General features: G+C 34.3%; 1 protein-coding gene across 2 annotated transcripts in view; it reads left to right on the top strand.

Annotated features, from left to right (window-relative positions):
• Positions 1-15,881, top strand: part of LOC110467282 (organic cation transporter protein-like) — a 44,386-nt gene that overhangs the window by 4,562 nt on the left and 23,943 nt on the right. The window contains exon 1 of one of the 2 annotated variants that reach the window (XM_021524345.1): positions 11,630-11,947. The exons of the other annotated variant lie outside the window; for it this stretch is intronic. Coding sequence (XP_021380020.1) covers positions 11,805-11,947 — 143 coding nt within the window. The 5' untranslated portion in view covers positions 11,630-11,804. Of the gene's footprint in view, positions 1-11,629; positions 11,948-15,881 lie in introns of those variants that run through there. 2 annotated transcript variants of the gene reach the window in all.

The raw sequence follows: 15,881 nt of genomic DNA, 5'->3' as shown, positions 1-15,881 counted from the left end.
AAACAAAAATATACATTTGCTCTTTTACTTACTGTGAATGCGGGACGCATTGAATCAGAGGCGTGGGTAATGAAGCGGTTGATTCTTTGTTAATTACATTGTTCAATAAATGATCGTTAGTATAGACTTGCTTTAGTTATTTCTTTGTAATTAGGAAGTAAGAGTAGTTTTGATTGGCTAATGAAAGAAGGCATTTCATTGGATGGCTAGGTATATAAATAGAGGTTCCATCAGATGAAAAGCTTCTCTTGCTCTGGCGGTCGAAGAAGAAGGAACAACTCTAAAAAGGTAATCAGTGACCAAGCTGTATAAGTTTGGGCCTAGCTGCATAAGCTAGGGTTCCACTGTATTCCTTTATAGTACATGGTCAAAATAAATTGTGTTACAGTATAGTGTGCATAGTCACAGGGTATCACAGTACAGGGCGACGTACTGTTGATACAGGGTGTCAGGTACCAAGACACAGGGTTTACCAAGGCATAGGTTTTATAGTGGCTAGCTATAGGGTGACTTGGTCAAACGGCAGTCGCGGTAAAGGGTGACGTGGTCAAGGTGTGTCGCGGTAAAGGGTGTACACAGTCACGGGTGTCGCAGTAAGGGGCTATTTACTGTTGATACAGGGTGACGGATATATTGTGATACAGTTGTTTTAGTTGGCTTTTTGACTATATTAGTGTTAGAGGTATATTAATATAAAATATCTACCGGGTGTAGATTAGGTAATAGTTATTTGAGTCAGAAAGACGGCCGTTATTTTGTATATATTGTCGGCACTTGTTTGTTACAACAATGACTGGGTCCAAGAAAGAACTTGGTAACGAACTGTAGGCACGCATCCGTTACAGTACTTTGAATCATTATTACTGTTTTAATACGTGACGAGAAGTACTTTGAATCATTATTACTGTTTTAATACGTAAAGAGAAGTACTTTGAATCATTATTACTGTTTTGATACGTGAGGAGAAGTACGTTGAATCATTCTTACTGTTTTAATACGTGAGGAGAAGTACTTTGAATCATTATTACTGTTTTGATACGTGAAGAAAAGTACGTTGAATCATTCTTACTGTTTTAATACGTGAGGAGAAGTACTTTGAATCATTATTACTGTTTTAATACGTGAAGAGAAGTACTTTGAATCATTATTACTGTTTTAATACGTGAAGAGAAGTACTTTGAATCATTATTACTGTTTTAATACGTGAAGAGAAGTACTTTGAATCATTATTACTGTTTTAATAGGTGAAGAGAAGTACTTTGAATCATTATTACCGTTTTAATACGTGAGGAGAAGTACTGTGAACCATTATTACTGTTTTAATACGTGAGGAGAAGTACTCTGAATCATTATTACTGTTTAAATACGTGAAGAGAAGTACTTTGAATCATTATTACTGTTTTGATACGTGAAGAGAAGTACGTTGAATCATTATTACAGTTTTAATACGTGAAGAGAAGTACTTTGAATCATTATTACTGTTTTAATACATTGTACGTGAAGAGAAGTACTTTGAATCATTATTTCTGTTTTAATACGTGAAGAGAAGTACGTTGAATCATTATTACATTTTTAATACGTAAAGAGAAGTACGTTGAATCATTTTTACATTTTTAATACGTGAAGAGAAGTACTTTGAATCATTATTACTGTTTTGATACGTGAGGAGAAGTTCTTTGAATCATTATTACTGTTTTAATACAATGTACGTGAAGAGAAGTACTTTGAATCATTATTACTGTTTTGATACGTGAGGAGAAGTACTTTGAATCATTATTATTGTTTTAATACGTGAAGAGAAGTACGTTGAATCATTATTACATTTTTAATATGTGAAGAGAAGTACGTTGAATCATTATTACTGTTTTGATACGTGAAGAGAAGTACGTTGAATCAGTATTACTGTTTTAATACGTGAAGAGAAGTACTTTGAATCATTATTACTGTTTTAATACGCGAGGAGAAGTACTTTGAATCATTATTACTGTTTTAATTCGTGAAGAGAAGTACGTTGAATCATTATTACTGTTTTGATACGTGAAGAGAAGTACGTTGAATCAGTATTACTGTTTTAATACGTGAAGAGAGGTACTTTGAATCATTATTACTGTTTTAATACGTGAGGAGAAGTACTTTGAATCATTATTACTGTTTTAATTCGTGAAGAAAAGTACTTTGAATCATTATTACTGTTTTAATACGTGAGGAGAAGTACTTTGAATCATTATTACTGTTTTGATAGTGAAGAGAAGTACTTTGAATCATTATTACTGTTTTGATACGCGAGGAGAAGTACTTTGAATCATTATTACTGTTTTGATACGTGAAGAGAAGTACTTTGAATCATTATTACTGTTTTGATACGTGCAGAGAAGTACGTTGAATCATTATTACTGTTCTAATACGTGAAGAGAAGTACTTTGAATCATTATTACTGTTTTGATACGTGAAGAGAAGTACTTTGAATCATTATTACTGTTTTAATACGTGAGGAGAAGTACTTTGAATCATTATTACTGTTTCAATACGTGAAGAGAAGTACTTTGAATCATTATTACCGTTTTAATACGTGAAGAGAAGTACTGTGAATCATTATTACTGTTTTGATACGTGAAGAGAAGTACTTTGAATCATTATAACTGTTTTAATATGTGAAGAGAAGTACTTTGAATCATTATTACTGTTTTAATACGTGATTCAATAAAACATTTCTTCCTCACTTCTCACTTCGTACTTTATTTAAGGCAGCAAGTCGGTTGTTACTGCTGTTGGACTTTCTGTGTCTACTGTTGGATTACATTCAAGCACGGTTTACATGAGACATGAGTTCAAGAATAAAGTATCCCTTGTAACAAGAGGTTATACATCTGTAACGTTATATAGGGTTGTACAGACATTCTCCCCTATCACTGTATTCCTATATATATCGGAACATTTCAGACATCCTTATCCCGTTGACCTCTTCTACCACTGATGATTCTTAAATTGACCCAATTTTCTCCAATCCTTCACAGTTGTGTCTCCCGGTTTACCCGGGAAATATCAGCTTGTCACCCTCTATGGGGAGATAGCCTTGTGTCGATTAGCACGTGTTCAATTGTGACGTCATCAAAATGTGTCAACGGTAATTGTGACGTCATAAAAAGTGATTGACGATATCACTCACATGTGTTTTTGTTTAAACTTCTGTCGGGAGAGTTGTGACTGAAATAATACGATGGGAGAAAAATAATCATCCCCTACCTTAAGGGTGTAACAGAGAAATCTCAAGCCCTCGGGGTAAATTTTTTGGTTTGTTTAACCCTCGGCAGAGCCTTGGGTTAGACAACCTCAAAGCGTCATCCTTCGGGCTGGAGATTTCTCTGTCACACCCTCAAAGTAGGGGAATATTCTATTAATCCTATGCTGTAGTATCATGTTTACTTTGTTTTGCTCTCTGTGTCACCAACCTAAATGATGCTAATGTTGCTTCCTTTTTCAACGTGTTTCTTACAATAATTTTTCTTGGAATAAAAACAAAAAAAAATATTTTTGAAATTGATTGCACTTTCCTTTCGAACATTTTTGTCCTTGTTTTGCCCAAACATTATCATAACCCTGGGTAGTGATGTCCCGCGCGCTTACATCTGCATTTTATTGTCATTCGGAAGGTGTTAATCAATCCTAACGATATTTTGCTCCCATTTGGATATCATATACGAACACATGTATGTCATCCTAGCGTACCAAAAAAAACATATTATGTGATATAAGTAATTTTTAAAATGAAGAAGTTCGAGGAAATTTTAGTCCTTTTTGGATAATTCGAATTTATCAAGAAAGACATTTTTTGTTGTGGTATTCCATACGGAAAATTGCGTGTTCGTTCTTCGAACTATGCAACCTCGATATCCAAGATTAACACTCACTTTCTCTCTCTGCACCCCTGGAATATGTCATAGCAAAATCAAAGGCACGAACATAACTGACATACAATGTAACTGAAACACTCCGAAAAGGACAGGATAATGGGGTTTTTTCCAGAAATTTACATAATTCATATTTTCAATGCATGTTTAGTATCAAACTTTGGCTGCTTTTGGTGAACATTTTATACAATTTGTATTTGAAAAACACACACGAATAGAAGATGGTCATATTTAAAACTGCCTTTTGGTGAAAATTTAATTCTTTAGAGGACTCAATGACGATGGACGTGTTCTGGCGAAGTGTTGTGTCTAAAATTTCTCATCAATTGTAAAAACGATAGGAAACACAAATTACGTTAGTCACTGGCTACCAACAAGGATACAAGTTAACGGATTGTGTTACCGCCAAATGTTTTGTGGTAAACGTTTTGTCATATCTAATTTATTTTTCCAGCATAACCTAGCGAAATTATGACGTCAAATATTTTTTTGTTGAATACTTCAATCAGTTTAGGAAATTTCTGTTTATAGGATGTTCTACTCCATAGATTATTGTGTAATATCAATCTTGTAGGTTTGAGGACCAACTACAAGCATTTCGTTGTGTTTTAACGTTTGTTTACTTTACATAAATGCAAACAAGAACAGAAAAAAGTGTTTGAACTATTTTTCATTTAGCTTTTAAAGGTTAGAATACACAAACGATGTGTTGTCATGCATATATTACCCAGCCTTTTGATCTGTCGTCCCGACAACTGACCTGCTTTCTTTACTATATATGCTTTAGTTATGACCTTTAAAACAATATCGCTATATTTCTACAAGGATCACCGGATATTCCCGAACTTAATATGCTAATTCAAACTATATTTACAATGTTTGTGATTTTACTCATAAGAGTGCCTTGCTATTTCATTGTAACTACCCGAACTCTCGACGTGATGACGTGACATTACTTGCATTTGTCCTATATCTATTTGAAGTGTCGTCGGCGAAGCAGGGGACGCTTACCCTTCCGGAACACCTGTTCTTATTCATCGTGTACTTTTTACAAAAGTCTCCATGTTAATGTTTCCTTTGTTCATCTTTTGCCTTAGTTTTATAAATTTTAAGTTCGATATATGGTTTGTTGATACTTGTTGTTGTTCTGGTACATATGTGTATTTGAAATAAAATGTCATACAAAAAAAGAAAGGTTTCCATAGCAAAGGTGATGGCCTATGAACTAATAATAATAAATTCATGTTTGTGTTTTAGAATCTCTGTAAAATACCAAGTCACATGTTGTGTCAAGTCGTATTTGATCCGAATAAAACATTTAAGTGCCGGGGAACGCATTATTATTGTATATTAAAATGATTAAAACACGTTATTGTTAAGTCGATCAGTGTTTCAATTCACATCATTATACCAAATACATACACATACTTGCGGAAAAACCTGGTATTAAGTTTTCGAAATATAAATGAAGGCTCCGATTCCAATAATTTGATTTCCATGTTTATTAAATCGCGAACGAATCCCAACATTTGCCATACTTCTGAATAATATTACTCTTATAGCAATATCGTTCCTATTATGTTTGTTACGTATCAACGAACCGATTAACAATCAGATGATGGTGGAAATATGATATCCTGTTCGTGAAGTTTGTGAATATCTGTACAGTCAATCAAATGTTAGCCGTTATTACATCAGACGGTACGTACATTGTAGCATGCCTTTACAGTTTACAAGTTGTACCACGATCAGGATTCAAATCGACGTTCTAGAAAGATTAATCAATAATCATATGAAAGCTTTATTGTCTTTTTTGTTTGTTTTCATGTGCGTTTTAAAGGTTATTAAAAACAAGTAAAGAAATGTAGTAAAATTATTAATATAAACGGTGCAAGGGTTTACTATCCTACCTCTGCATGTTTTGTGCACGTAAGCTTGTTAATTTGCTCCGACATAGATACCGGTATATAAGTAACCAACAATGGTTTATCATTATGTTGGCGTATAAGCTTTTTCATGTAAAACATGTAGTCTAAATGTTCTTAATTAAATGTTAGGAAATCAAACTTGTCTTTTTACTTTTTAGAATGTCCTTTTATTAATTTAAAACGAAAAGCAATGTAAAGACTTAAACAATCTCTATACTAAACCATAGCAAAATATCTAATGAGAGACAAGTAGCTGGTGGTCATTTAGGAAGCTACGATAACTAATTCGTTTAGAAAATCCTTAACAAGCTTATAACCCGTTCTTACTATGCTGGTATTTTTTTTAATGTTTAATGTTTACAGTAATGTTGGCGAATCCACATATATACTGATTGAGCAAATATTTTGAGGCTAGAAAGTAATGAGATATGGCAGTAGGTTTTAAGTAAATTCACTTGATGAAGAAAATATATGATGTTACTATCGGCGGGAGAGGGTAGACGGAGTGTTCTCATACCTGAGCACAGGGAAATTTTCAACACGGAAGACATTTCGACGCGAACGTTATCCGGTTCCATGCTGTATAGGTTAAGCAGATGTAGTATTTTGGTTTGCCTAAAAGAAAGTCATCAATAAAATGATCAATAACACATTACGCCTAATTCTAGAACCGAGGTAATGATCACTAAACATTTATTGCGATCTCACTACTTGTCTTTCTTGTAAATGATACGCATATATTTTTTAAATGATGTAAGAACCAAGTCGATTTTTCTACGTTGCCATGCTCCTGTAAAGTCGATTTGGGAATGACCTGTGGGTCTTTCTGTTTTACACAGGGTTTTTTGTTTGATAGTAAGTAGGTTTACTTAGTAGTCGAATCGAACTATATTACTACATGTATTAAATTACAAGTTCCAGCTTATACTTCTGATTCAGTTCAAATAATTCAAATTCGTTTTCAATTCTAGGTTCAACATTAAATCCAAATCAGTATACACATATATATTTATATTTAAGGAGTTACAGGATAAAATTTGGGGTCTTCGTGTACCGTATGTAATAAAAATATATCTATATGAACTTTGTATAAATCAGCTTAGTGATTGTTGCACAGAAGTGCACACATTTTCCTCAGTATAATCACAAATACAATCCTGGTTATTCCTCATCGTTGCATTTAAGTGCAGCTAACAATAACAACACACTTGGAAAGGTCAAAGTTCTTATACTTTGAACGTTTTTGTTCTTTTTCTGTGCATATGCTATCTTTGCCCTTGGAGCTGACGTCCAATGCACACGCACGTGGGTTTTAAAAGAATGTCATTTGTAGTGTGGTGAATAATCTTTGCTGTGTGTTGCCCGTATATATTTATATAACAGCATGTATGTATGCCTTAATACTTTTGCTCGTTAGATAATTTCAAAATGAAGAAATTCGAAGAAATTCTTGTCATTATTGGAGAATTTGGATTTTATCAGAAATGTGTTTTTCTGCTGTTATGTTTGGTCAACGGCGTTGCGGCGTTCCATATGGGAATAAACGTGTTTTTACTTGGAATTCCAAATTACAGGTTAGTTAGTAAACTATATTGAGCCCATTTAAAACTAGGTTAAACAGTTTAAATGGCTTTATTATCAACTATTAACATCTTTTGTATTATTTGTATTTATATTGTATGAAAGACTGAATAACCTTCAAAAGTTCAAAATGATCATTTACATGTCCAATATAGGTATATAAATGAGTGGAATAACGGGAAACCCACAGAATTGAAAAGTACCCACCGCATAACCTGCTACTGACATAACTTCATGCCAATATGTTCGCCTTAGGTTGATCTGCATTTTCACTTTAAGAATGTTTAATTGAGGAAAACTGGTGGTTACTCTTTGCAATCGTAAAGTAAATAATTACTGTCACCTTGTTAAATATCGATTCCCCTGACAACGTGGCGTCAATAGACGTTTTACAGTAAACATGAGGCATCATGTTTGGTGTCTCAATATAATCATCAACTATTAAACGAGTAGAAATCACAATGAGGTTAGGCTACAGACAGTGTAACCAAGAAATGTCAAAGTCACATATATTTCATCTTCTTTTACATGACCCAGATTCTGACGTCAAGCAGTATATATATATATACATGTATCTACGGTAATGTTTAACTTCAGATTTACTTACGACAGGAGCGTATCTTCTTTGATGGAGCTTAGGGTTTACTGTATAATGTCATATACACATGAGGTGTAATAATAACTTTATTTTCAGCGTGATGAAGACGCGAACAGACAAAACTCGTCGTAATCTTTATGTAGACATATTTTTATGTGAATTTTAATTTGATAAAATCTTGAAAGTACATTGGTTTGCATCAGTTGTGGTGCGTCCTTCTTTAATAACTTTAGTGTGAAATATCCATTTTTCATTTAAGAAAATAATATATAAGGCGAGTGAAATTAAAACAATCACCTTGCTGTACATATTACTTTGCGAGCAATGGTATGTAGAATTGATGTGCCCTCGGCTTAAAAACATGGAGCTTAATCAAAATTAATGTGACATTTCTGATAAAAAATAATAATTTTAAATCAAAGAACCATTTATAGTCATTTTAGAGTCGGTTGCTAAACAAAAGCTGTCCCGAGTTATCTTCTCTTGTGAGCAGGTATTGATTGTAAGGTCATTGGTTTGTGTGAGAAAATTACGCCGTTTTCTCACAAAGTGATCCCGTTACTCTCACAAACAAATGACGTAAAAATCAATACCTGCTCACAAGAGCAATACGAAAAGACGGAATATCTTAGAGGGGACATTGATTGCGGAATGAAATGGTGTAACTCTGGGTTGTAATCATATGTTATTAAATATAAATCGACAGTTAGTTATTGTACTTTGCATTAATTTTGTTATTTTAGGCACTTGCAGGAACAAAGTGCTTAAAATCTGCAATTGATAAAATAAAAATGAATGTTTATTGCCTATTTGAAAAAAGAAAATATTTGTTTGATTGATTAATGTCGTATTCGCCATATTGATGTCATAACACGCATTTATTGTCATTACTTAAATAGTATTGTAATAAATTACTGTACGTACTATTGTCGAAAACTTACATTTAATTTTCATAACTGAAATGTAATTGTCAAAATTAACATATTTTTGACACAATTTACATTGTACATATCATTGAAGTATAAACAGTGGTAAATCTAACATTTTTTTAAAACGAAATACCAATATGTGTCAAATTATTAAACGATATCGCTTACAATTACTGGGAGGTTTTAGTCAATACAGATTATAGAACTTTAATCTCTACTCAGAACTTTGGAGAAAGATTTTTTTTTTTTTTTGTCATCATGACATCAAACGACACTAAATGTCCTGGACAGAAAAGCTTTATATATGGGAGATACTGAGGGATCTCTGAACTAGAGAGGTCCATAGAGGTGGTACCAGGAGTTTAAAATATCACCTTAGAGGTCTGAAGGGGGTGCACCAAGGACTATACAACAGAATTTTAACCAAAACTAGAGAATATCAAAACTCTAGAATCAATATGTTGTTAAATCATTACGTACGATGGGTCTGGGACTATTTTTATGATGGTATAAATCATGATATACAAAACTGTACTACAAGAAAAACGAAGGATGAAACACTTGTGTCGTATGTTGTCTTTCAGTAGGCCTACCTGATACAAGATAATATCCCCTACTCACCACATACTATTCATTTTCAACTTTCCTATCACTTTAAAATTCATACTGTTTTTTATCATGTCTTTTCTTCATTTTTAATACAACGTGTTTAATACTTTCCAAAAAATAACTGATAAAAATCATGACATCGTCACCTCAAATCAGATTATTTCAACAACAGCAGACAGCGTCGTTAGGCCTGAGAGATTCTGATATGTACTTGGTATCGCTGATTTACTCTTCATGTGTAACGCTAATCCAAATGTTCACAGAAAATGATAAAAAGTTACAAAGGTTGATTTTTTTTAGCATGATCAAATATGATCATTGGTGCGAGATTTAACGAGATATACATACCCGCATTTTCAAATGACGCCTAGTAGTTTTGAATAAAAAAAATGGTGTAATTTGCAATCATGTTTTTGAAGACGTTCGACCGTGACCAAAGATAGCAATTCATGGCCCATCACGATTGTGATTTGTATGTTATATTCCTCTATTTAATTGCTATTGTGTTATAGCCCTTATGATATACATATATTGCACGTGTTAAGGGGAAACAGTTCTTTGCTTCTCAGACTTTAACCATGTAATACGAAGGCGAAGCCTGAGTGAAACATGATTAATCGAGGGGAACAAAGAATCATGTTTCCCTACCACAAGGGCAATCAAACAATATGTAAATAGAAAGATTGACACACCATAACTGTCATCTGCTGCAGCAACAAGGAACCTGTTTGTGGTAGCTCTTGCCGAATAAGCAATAAGTTCAGAAAAAGGTAAAGTTACAAAAAAACTCGAGCGCGCGAGAAAGACACGAGGTTTTATATCCTCGTCATGTGATTAATATAATGCAATCAGACACGCTGCTTTGTAGATGAAGTATAATAATAATGATAAAGCAACTATATCGCAGTCCCAATAACATAAACTTGTTGTTGTAATCAGTATAGTACAGACTCTGTGTAACAGTCAACACTATATCATCCCGATGTTTTAATATCTCTGTAACATATCATGTGTAACATCCTCTCATCTATAACCATACAGTCATGTTAAGGCTAGTATCTATGTGGTTAAACGTTATGAATTACGTAAGTGTTAACGTTTGTCGTAATTAGTCTCACTTCTGCTCACGTAAGGATTGATCTCCTATATATATTTGTCACACTCTTTCTGATTGGATATCTTGCCGAGGTCTATATTTCTATAGACCCACCTCTGTCGGGGTCTATATAAGCACGTGCGAGGGGAGATTACTCAAAAAAAAATAATCTTCATAACAACAAAGATGGCGACCGACACATACACAAGCGTTCGATGTGTGCCAATTCTTCTCATGATGAAATAGTCTGCTTAATTGACAGTAAATTCAACGAAACAGGCAATGAGTGGGCCTCTAGGGTGCTTATTAGAAAGATGGTAGTGTTTTGTCCGAAATATTGCCGAAAAGGTGTCCGGTAGGGGCTATTTTGGTAGCAGTCAAGTACAACTCAAACTCACAAAGTGACTTATATAGTACCTTTACAGGAAAAAAAGTAATAAAAGATTGTCAGGGTGACAAATTCGTTATCTCTGGCTCATAGGCCCCTTTGGTTTTTATAGACCAGTGAGCCCGTAGATCCCTCCTAACCCAGATATAACTAATAAAGTTGACGCAGATCTTGATGCGTGCCTCTGTTGTTAGAAGTTATTGCGACCTCCAATACCAATTTGACTAAAATTCGTTGTTTTTTCTGTGCTCCATGTAGTAAAAAAAAAATATAATAGAATGATATGAAAAGCGAACCAATTACATACCAAGAAAAAGACGTTTTGAGCTCCCACCAAATAAAAGTGGCGATGAGACAAGGGTTACTGTTTCTTGCACCACATGTGGCAATCCGTATGGTATCATATTCCTGTTGGTGGTTGAAATTATATCATTCCATGATGTTGTCAACATGTCACAATACGATCGTGACAATACCACAATGACAGTATCATTATTTTCTAATGTAACAAACAAAATAGTGTTTATGGTCACAATATATCAAATAAAAACAGTTGGTATGCGAGGTAATGTTTTATGTTGTAGTGTGACCGCAGTAAGGTAGGACTGCCGTGTAGACAAACGCCCTATGGACAGTGTTGTGTAGCAGCACGGTGCAAACTTCTAAGAATGTGTACAGGACATATACTTGCACCTAATAAAACGTATTACTGCATCGCCATTTAACAACATCGGCAGCAATATCAACAAACAAGTGTGCTTAAAGTGATGCAATTTGACGTGATATTGAAAACTGTTGGAGAGTTTGGAACATATCAAAAATGGTTATACTGTCTTCTGTGTCTGACCTACGCAATAGCCGGATTCCAAATGGTTATAAGTGTGTTTCTACTAGGAATACCACAGCACAGGTAGAGTGGAGTTATTTGTCTTTGAAAAGCTTTGCTTTAGGGTCCGTCACACCAACGTTCTGGCCAGCGTTCTAAGAATGTTTAATCGTTCCAGTTTCGAGTGTTCTAGGGTGAGGTGGACACATCTGGTATGTGACTAGTACAACGTTCCACGAACGCTCTCCAGCGTTCTCCAGCGTTTAAAGTTAAACGTTCAAGACCGCTGGTATCCATGAGAACTTTTTGTGCATGTTCAAAACTTTATTTTCATATCAGCGTTCTCCGCTGATCACCGCCGATTACCAACGTTCATCAGCGTTCACACAACGCCCTTCTGTCGCTATACCAGCGACCACTGACGATTACCAACGTTTCCTCAAATGTCATAGAACGCTGATCAGAACGTTATGGTGTGACGGCCCCATTAGACAGCGTATCAAACTGTTCCTGTTTTGTATAACCACGTTAAATAAGTTTTGCTGATATAAATTAAAATAACAAATTAAAAATATATTGATTTATCCTTTTCGATTAAGCACTTTAGCAGACAACCTAAATTTCAACAAAACCGTTTTTTCAAACTTTTTATCGAATAAACGCAGTTATGGAAAACTATGTAAAAGGTTAATACGACCATGTGTTTCAGAAAGGTTAACGTGCTTCATTGACGACATGGCCATGTAAGTCTAGGTTAGATCCGAGTCATATCACGTCCTCAATGCATGAACAGTGCTGGTTTGTAATCACTACTGTTAAAGGTGATCCCTTGGGGGTATCCTCAGAGGAGATAGAAATCTAATAATTCCTAACTCAGTCCGTGACATGAATCGAAATGTTGCTAGTAAGGCTGTTTCATCTCTTCAAATCTATGTCTGCATCAAGAATTAAACGAAATACTTGTTTCTGAAGAATTTTTTTGTGTTTTGCTGTTCATTTGGTTCATTTCTTAAGCCATATTAGTTTTGCTTTGTTCTTGTACATTTGTATGATGATACATATACCAGAGAACTGAAGTTAAAACGCGATGGCAATGTGATTATCAAGTTAGATATTGTTGTTAAGTTAATATTAGCAATTTCGTAAACGCTATCATACTAAATAGTGACAGTATATTTTAAACGTGTGGACATAATTCCCCGGCCTACCAAATAGGTGCTGACGGTAAACACCGCTGGTGATCCGTACCGCGTGAACCCTCTGTGTGCTTAAATGTGTTTGTCGTGATGCGAGGAGACGTGTAACATCTACATGTGTGTCTAATAACGTGTGACCTGATGGCTTTTGATGTCATACTTTTATTCAGCTTATTGTTATTTTCTAACGCTTGAAAGTTATGCGTTCATATAAAATGGATATAATGTATAAGATTAATGCAGATATTGTTCATACCACTGACTTAGATTAATACCCGATTCGAAAATCTTGGCTTTCTTATTAGACGTCTGCTACAGTGACACCGTCAAATCTATAGATATTGCTTTTCTTTCATGAAATCGTGTTGGAAAACAAAACAAGTAATTAAATTGGTGTTACGTCATAAATAGAGCTCACTACTGTGTTCTGCTACAGCAGGAAACATACCTTCCTAACAAACATCTTCTTAATTGAATATTATATAATAAATCAAAGCTACATATGACACGAAGTATAAAGAGCTGTCAATTATAACCGCTATGGCGGACGTAAGACATAGCTAATGAATGGCAACATGTCCCTGTGTCGCTGCACCTTCATGCTAATGTAACAATCCTAAAACTGAACATTGAACAGTGATAGTGATATATGAACTTAATTGATAAATATATGTACCTGTTGACCAGGTTTGTTTGTTATATTAACATGGTAAGAGGGAAATGATGTTTACGTACTGTTCGAGGATGGTACAGACACGTTTGAAACGTTGGATCAAAAGAGGAAAATCTACATTTATCTTGAGATTTGCAAGGCTACAGTGACCTCAATAGTTTCATCAATTCTGATCCAACGGGAATAAAACATTCTGTTTGGGATGAACGTTTATGTCAGTGTCTCTTTACAATACAAAAACACTTTAATACTTGTGTGTAGTCCTCAATCGCTTGATACCATTTACTTATGTTACAGATTCATGGTATATTTATTGTAACAAACCCTTTCCTTAAGTTCTATTGTATAAAACACAATGTATATGCCTGATCATAAACAGGACTTAGAGTGACGTCTTTAAATGCTGTTTTGTATTCGGTATTTTTACGTTTATGAGATGGTCTAACATACAGGTCGCTGCCCCGTGTGTTCCAGGATAGTGAACGAGATTTTGATTTGTACAAACTATTAAGGTCAAAATGTTCATTTTAACATCAACTTAGGTCTGCAGTTTATAATTCCTTGAGGGGAGGAAGCGAGGCATACAAATATCTCTGGGATAAGTTCTAGATAAGTTTAAACAGATATTTTCGGAAATAATTCCTAGAAACATAGAACAACTATCCTGGGAACATGTATAACTTCTTTTGTTTTCATTCATTTTATCTACTTAGCCATCATAAATGTATCACCATATTTGCAGAAAAAAATACTCAAAATGTGTTTTTGTATCGTTTTGTTTGTCGTCTTTGGACAAAAAATGCCTGATTTCAAGTAATTGTTAGACTTGTAAAATTTACCAACAGCAAGAACACTTCATGTGAATTAAAATTAGCCTTTTTGTTTTATTTAACGGCGTGTTATTATCTTTATTATGTGCAATGAGTATATTGTGTGTACTTGGCAAGTCATAGATGGGGTACATTTCTCCAAAAACATATTGTTTTTAATTGATTTGGTGAAAAATTAAAGGACGTTGTTCCTCCATTATCTTCCAGACCTCTGACCCAAGGTCAGTCTGCACCTACTTATATAGGGATCTATGAATAGCCACAAATTGCTACATCTCATGTTCCTGTCAGCTCCTTATGATGGTCTGCTTCCGCAAATCGATTACAATCAAGGATAACATTATATAGTGTCTTAACTTTATCCAAATAATACAGCGACATAAAATAACATAACCAATACATACATTATGCAGTGTCGTGCACAATACTTTTGCTGACCTGAGTTGTAAAAAGTTGTAACGAATCTGCGTTCCACACTTTGATCTAGAATTTGGCATCTTGAACTTAATCATTATGCATATTTAATGTATCATTGATGACTATGACAACAACCCAAGTGTCAAGGTCAGCCTACATCATATTTAACTTTCCCTATCGTAGCGACGGCAACATGTCGTGATTTGTCATACCAATGACTTGTTCCTTGACTAGCAGAAAGTGAAGTCGCCAGTATTTCCACCTGTTTGTTTATAAATGAGTCAAATTTTCAAGCGTTTACAAGAAGTATGTGTGCTATGATCACAACCTATTTATTTACATAGACCAGCGATATAAATACTACTGTATCTTTGTCCACATTAGATATAAACAAACAACGGCGCAATGGATAGATCATTGTCTTTATAATGCATTACGTTCATTTGTAGACCGGCGTTAAGATAGACTACAGGTCTTTATTATTTATTTACGAAGAGCAGCGGTATAAATATGTTACCGCCTACATTATGCATCACCACAAAACGTCAGTATAGGTAAATTATAGATAAATACATATTAAACATTTCCATCGACTGGCGGTATGGATACACTACTGTTGGTATAGATACACTACTGTATATATCATATTTAACATATACCGATATGGTATAGATACACTACTGTATATATCATATTTAACATGCCCGATGCTATAGATACACCACTGTGTATATCATATTTAACATAGACCGATGGTATAGATACACTACTGTATATATCATATTTAACATAGACCGATGGTATATATACGCTACTGTATATATCATATTAAACATAGACCGATGGTATATATACACTACTGTATATATCATATTTAACATGCCCGATGCTATAGATACACC

The sequence above is a fragment of the Mizuhopecten yessoensis genome, unplaced genomic scaffold (genome assembly GCF_002113885.1).
Source record: "Mizuhopecten yessoensis strain PY_sf001 unplaced genomic scaffold, ASM211388v2 scaffold11169, whole genome shotgun sequence".
Classification (NCBI taxonomy): domain Eukaryota; kingdom Metazoa; phylum Mollusca; class Bivalvia; order Pectinida; family Pectinidae; genus Mizuhopecten; species Mizuhopecten yessoensis.
The sequence above is the reverse complement of the archived record's forward strand: the minus strand, read 5'-3'. Positions and strand labels throughout refer to the sequence as shown.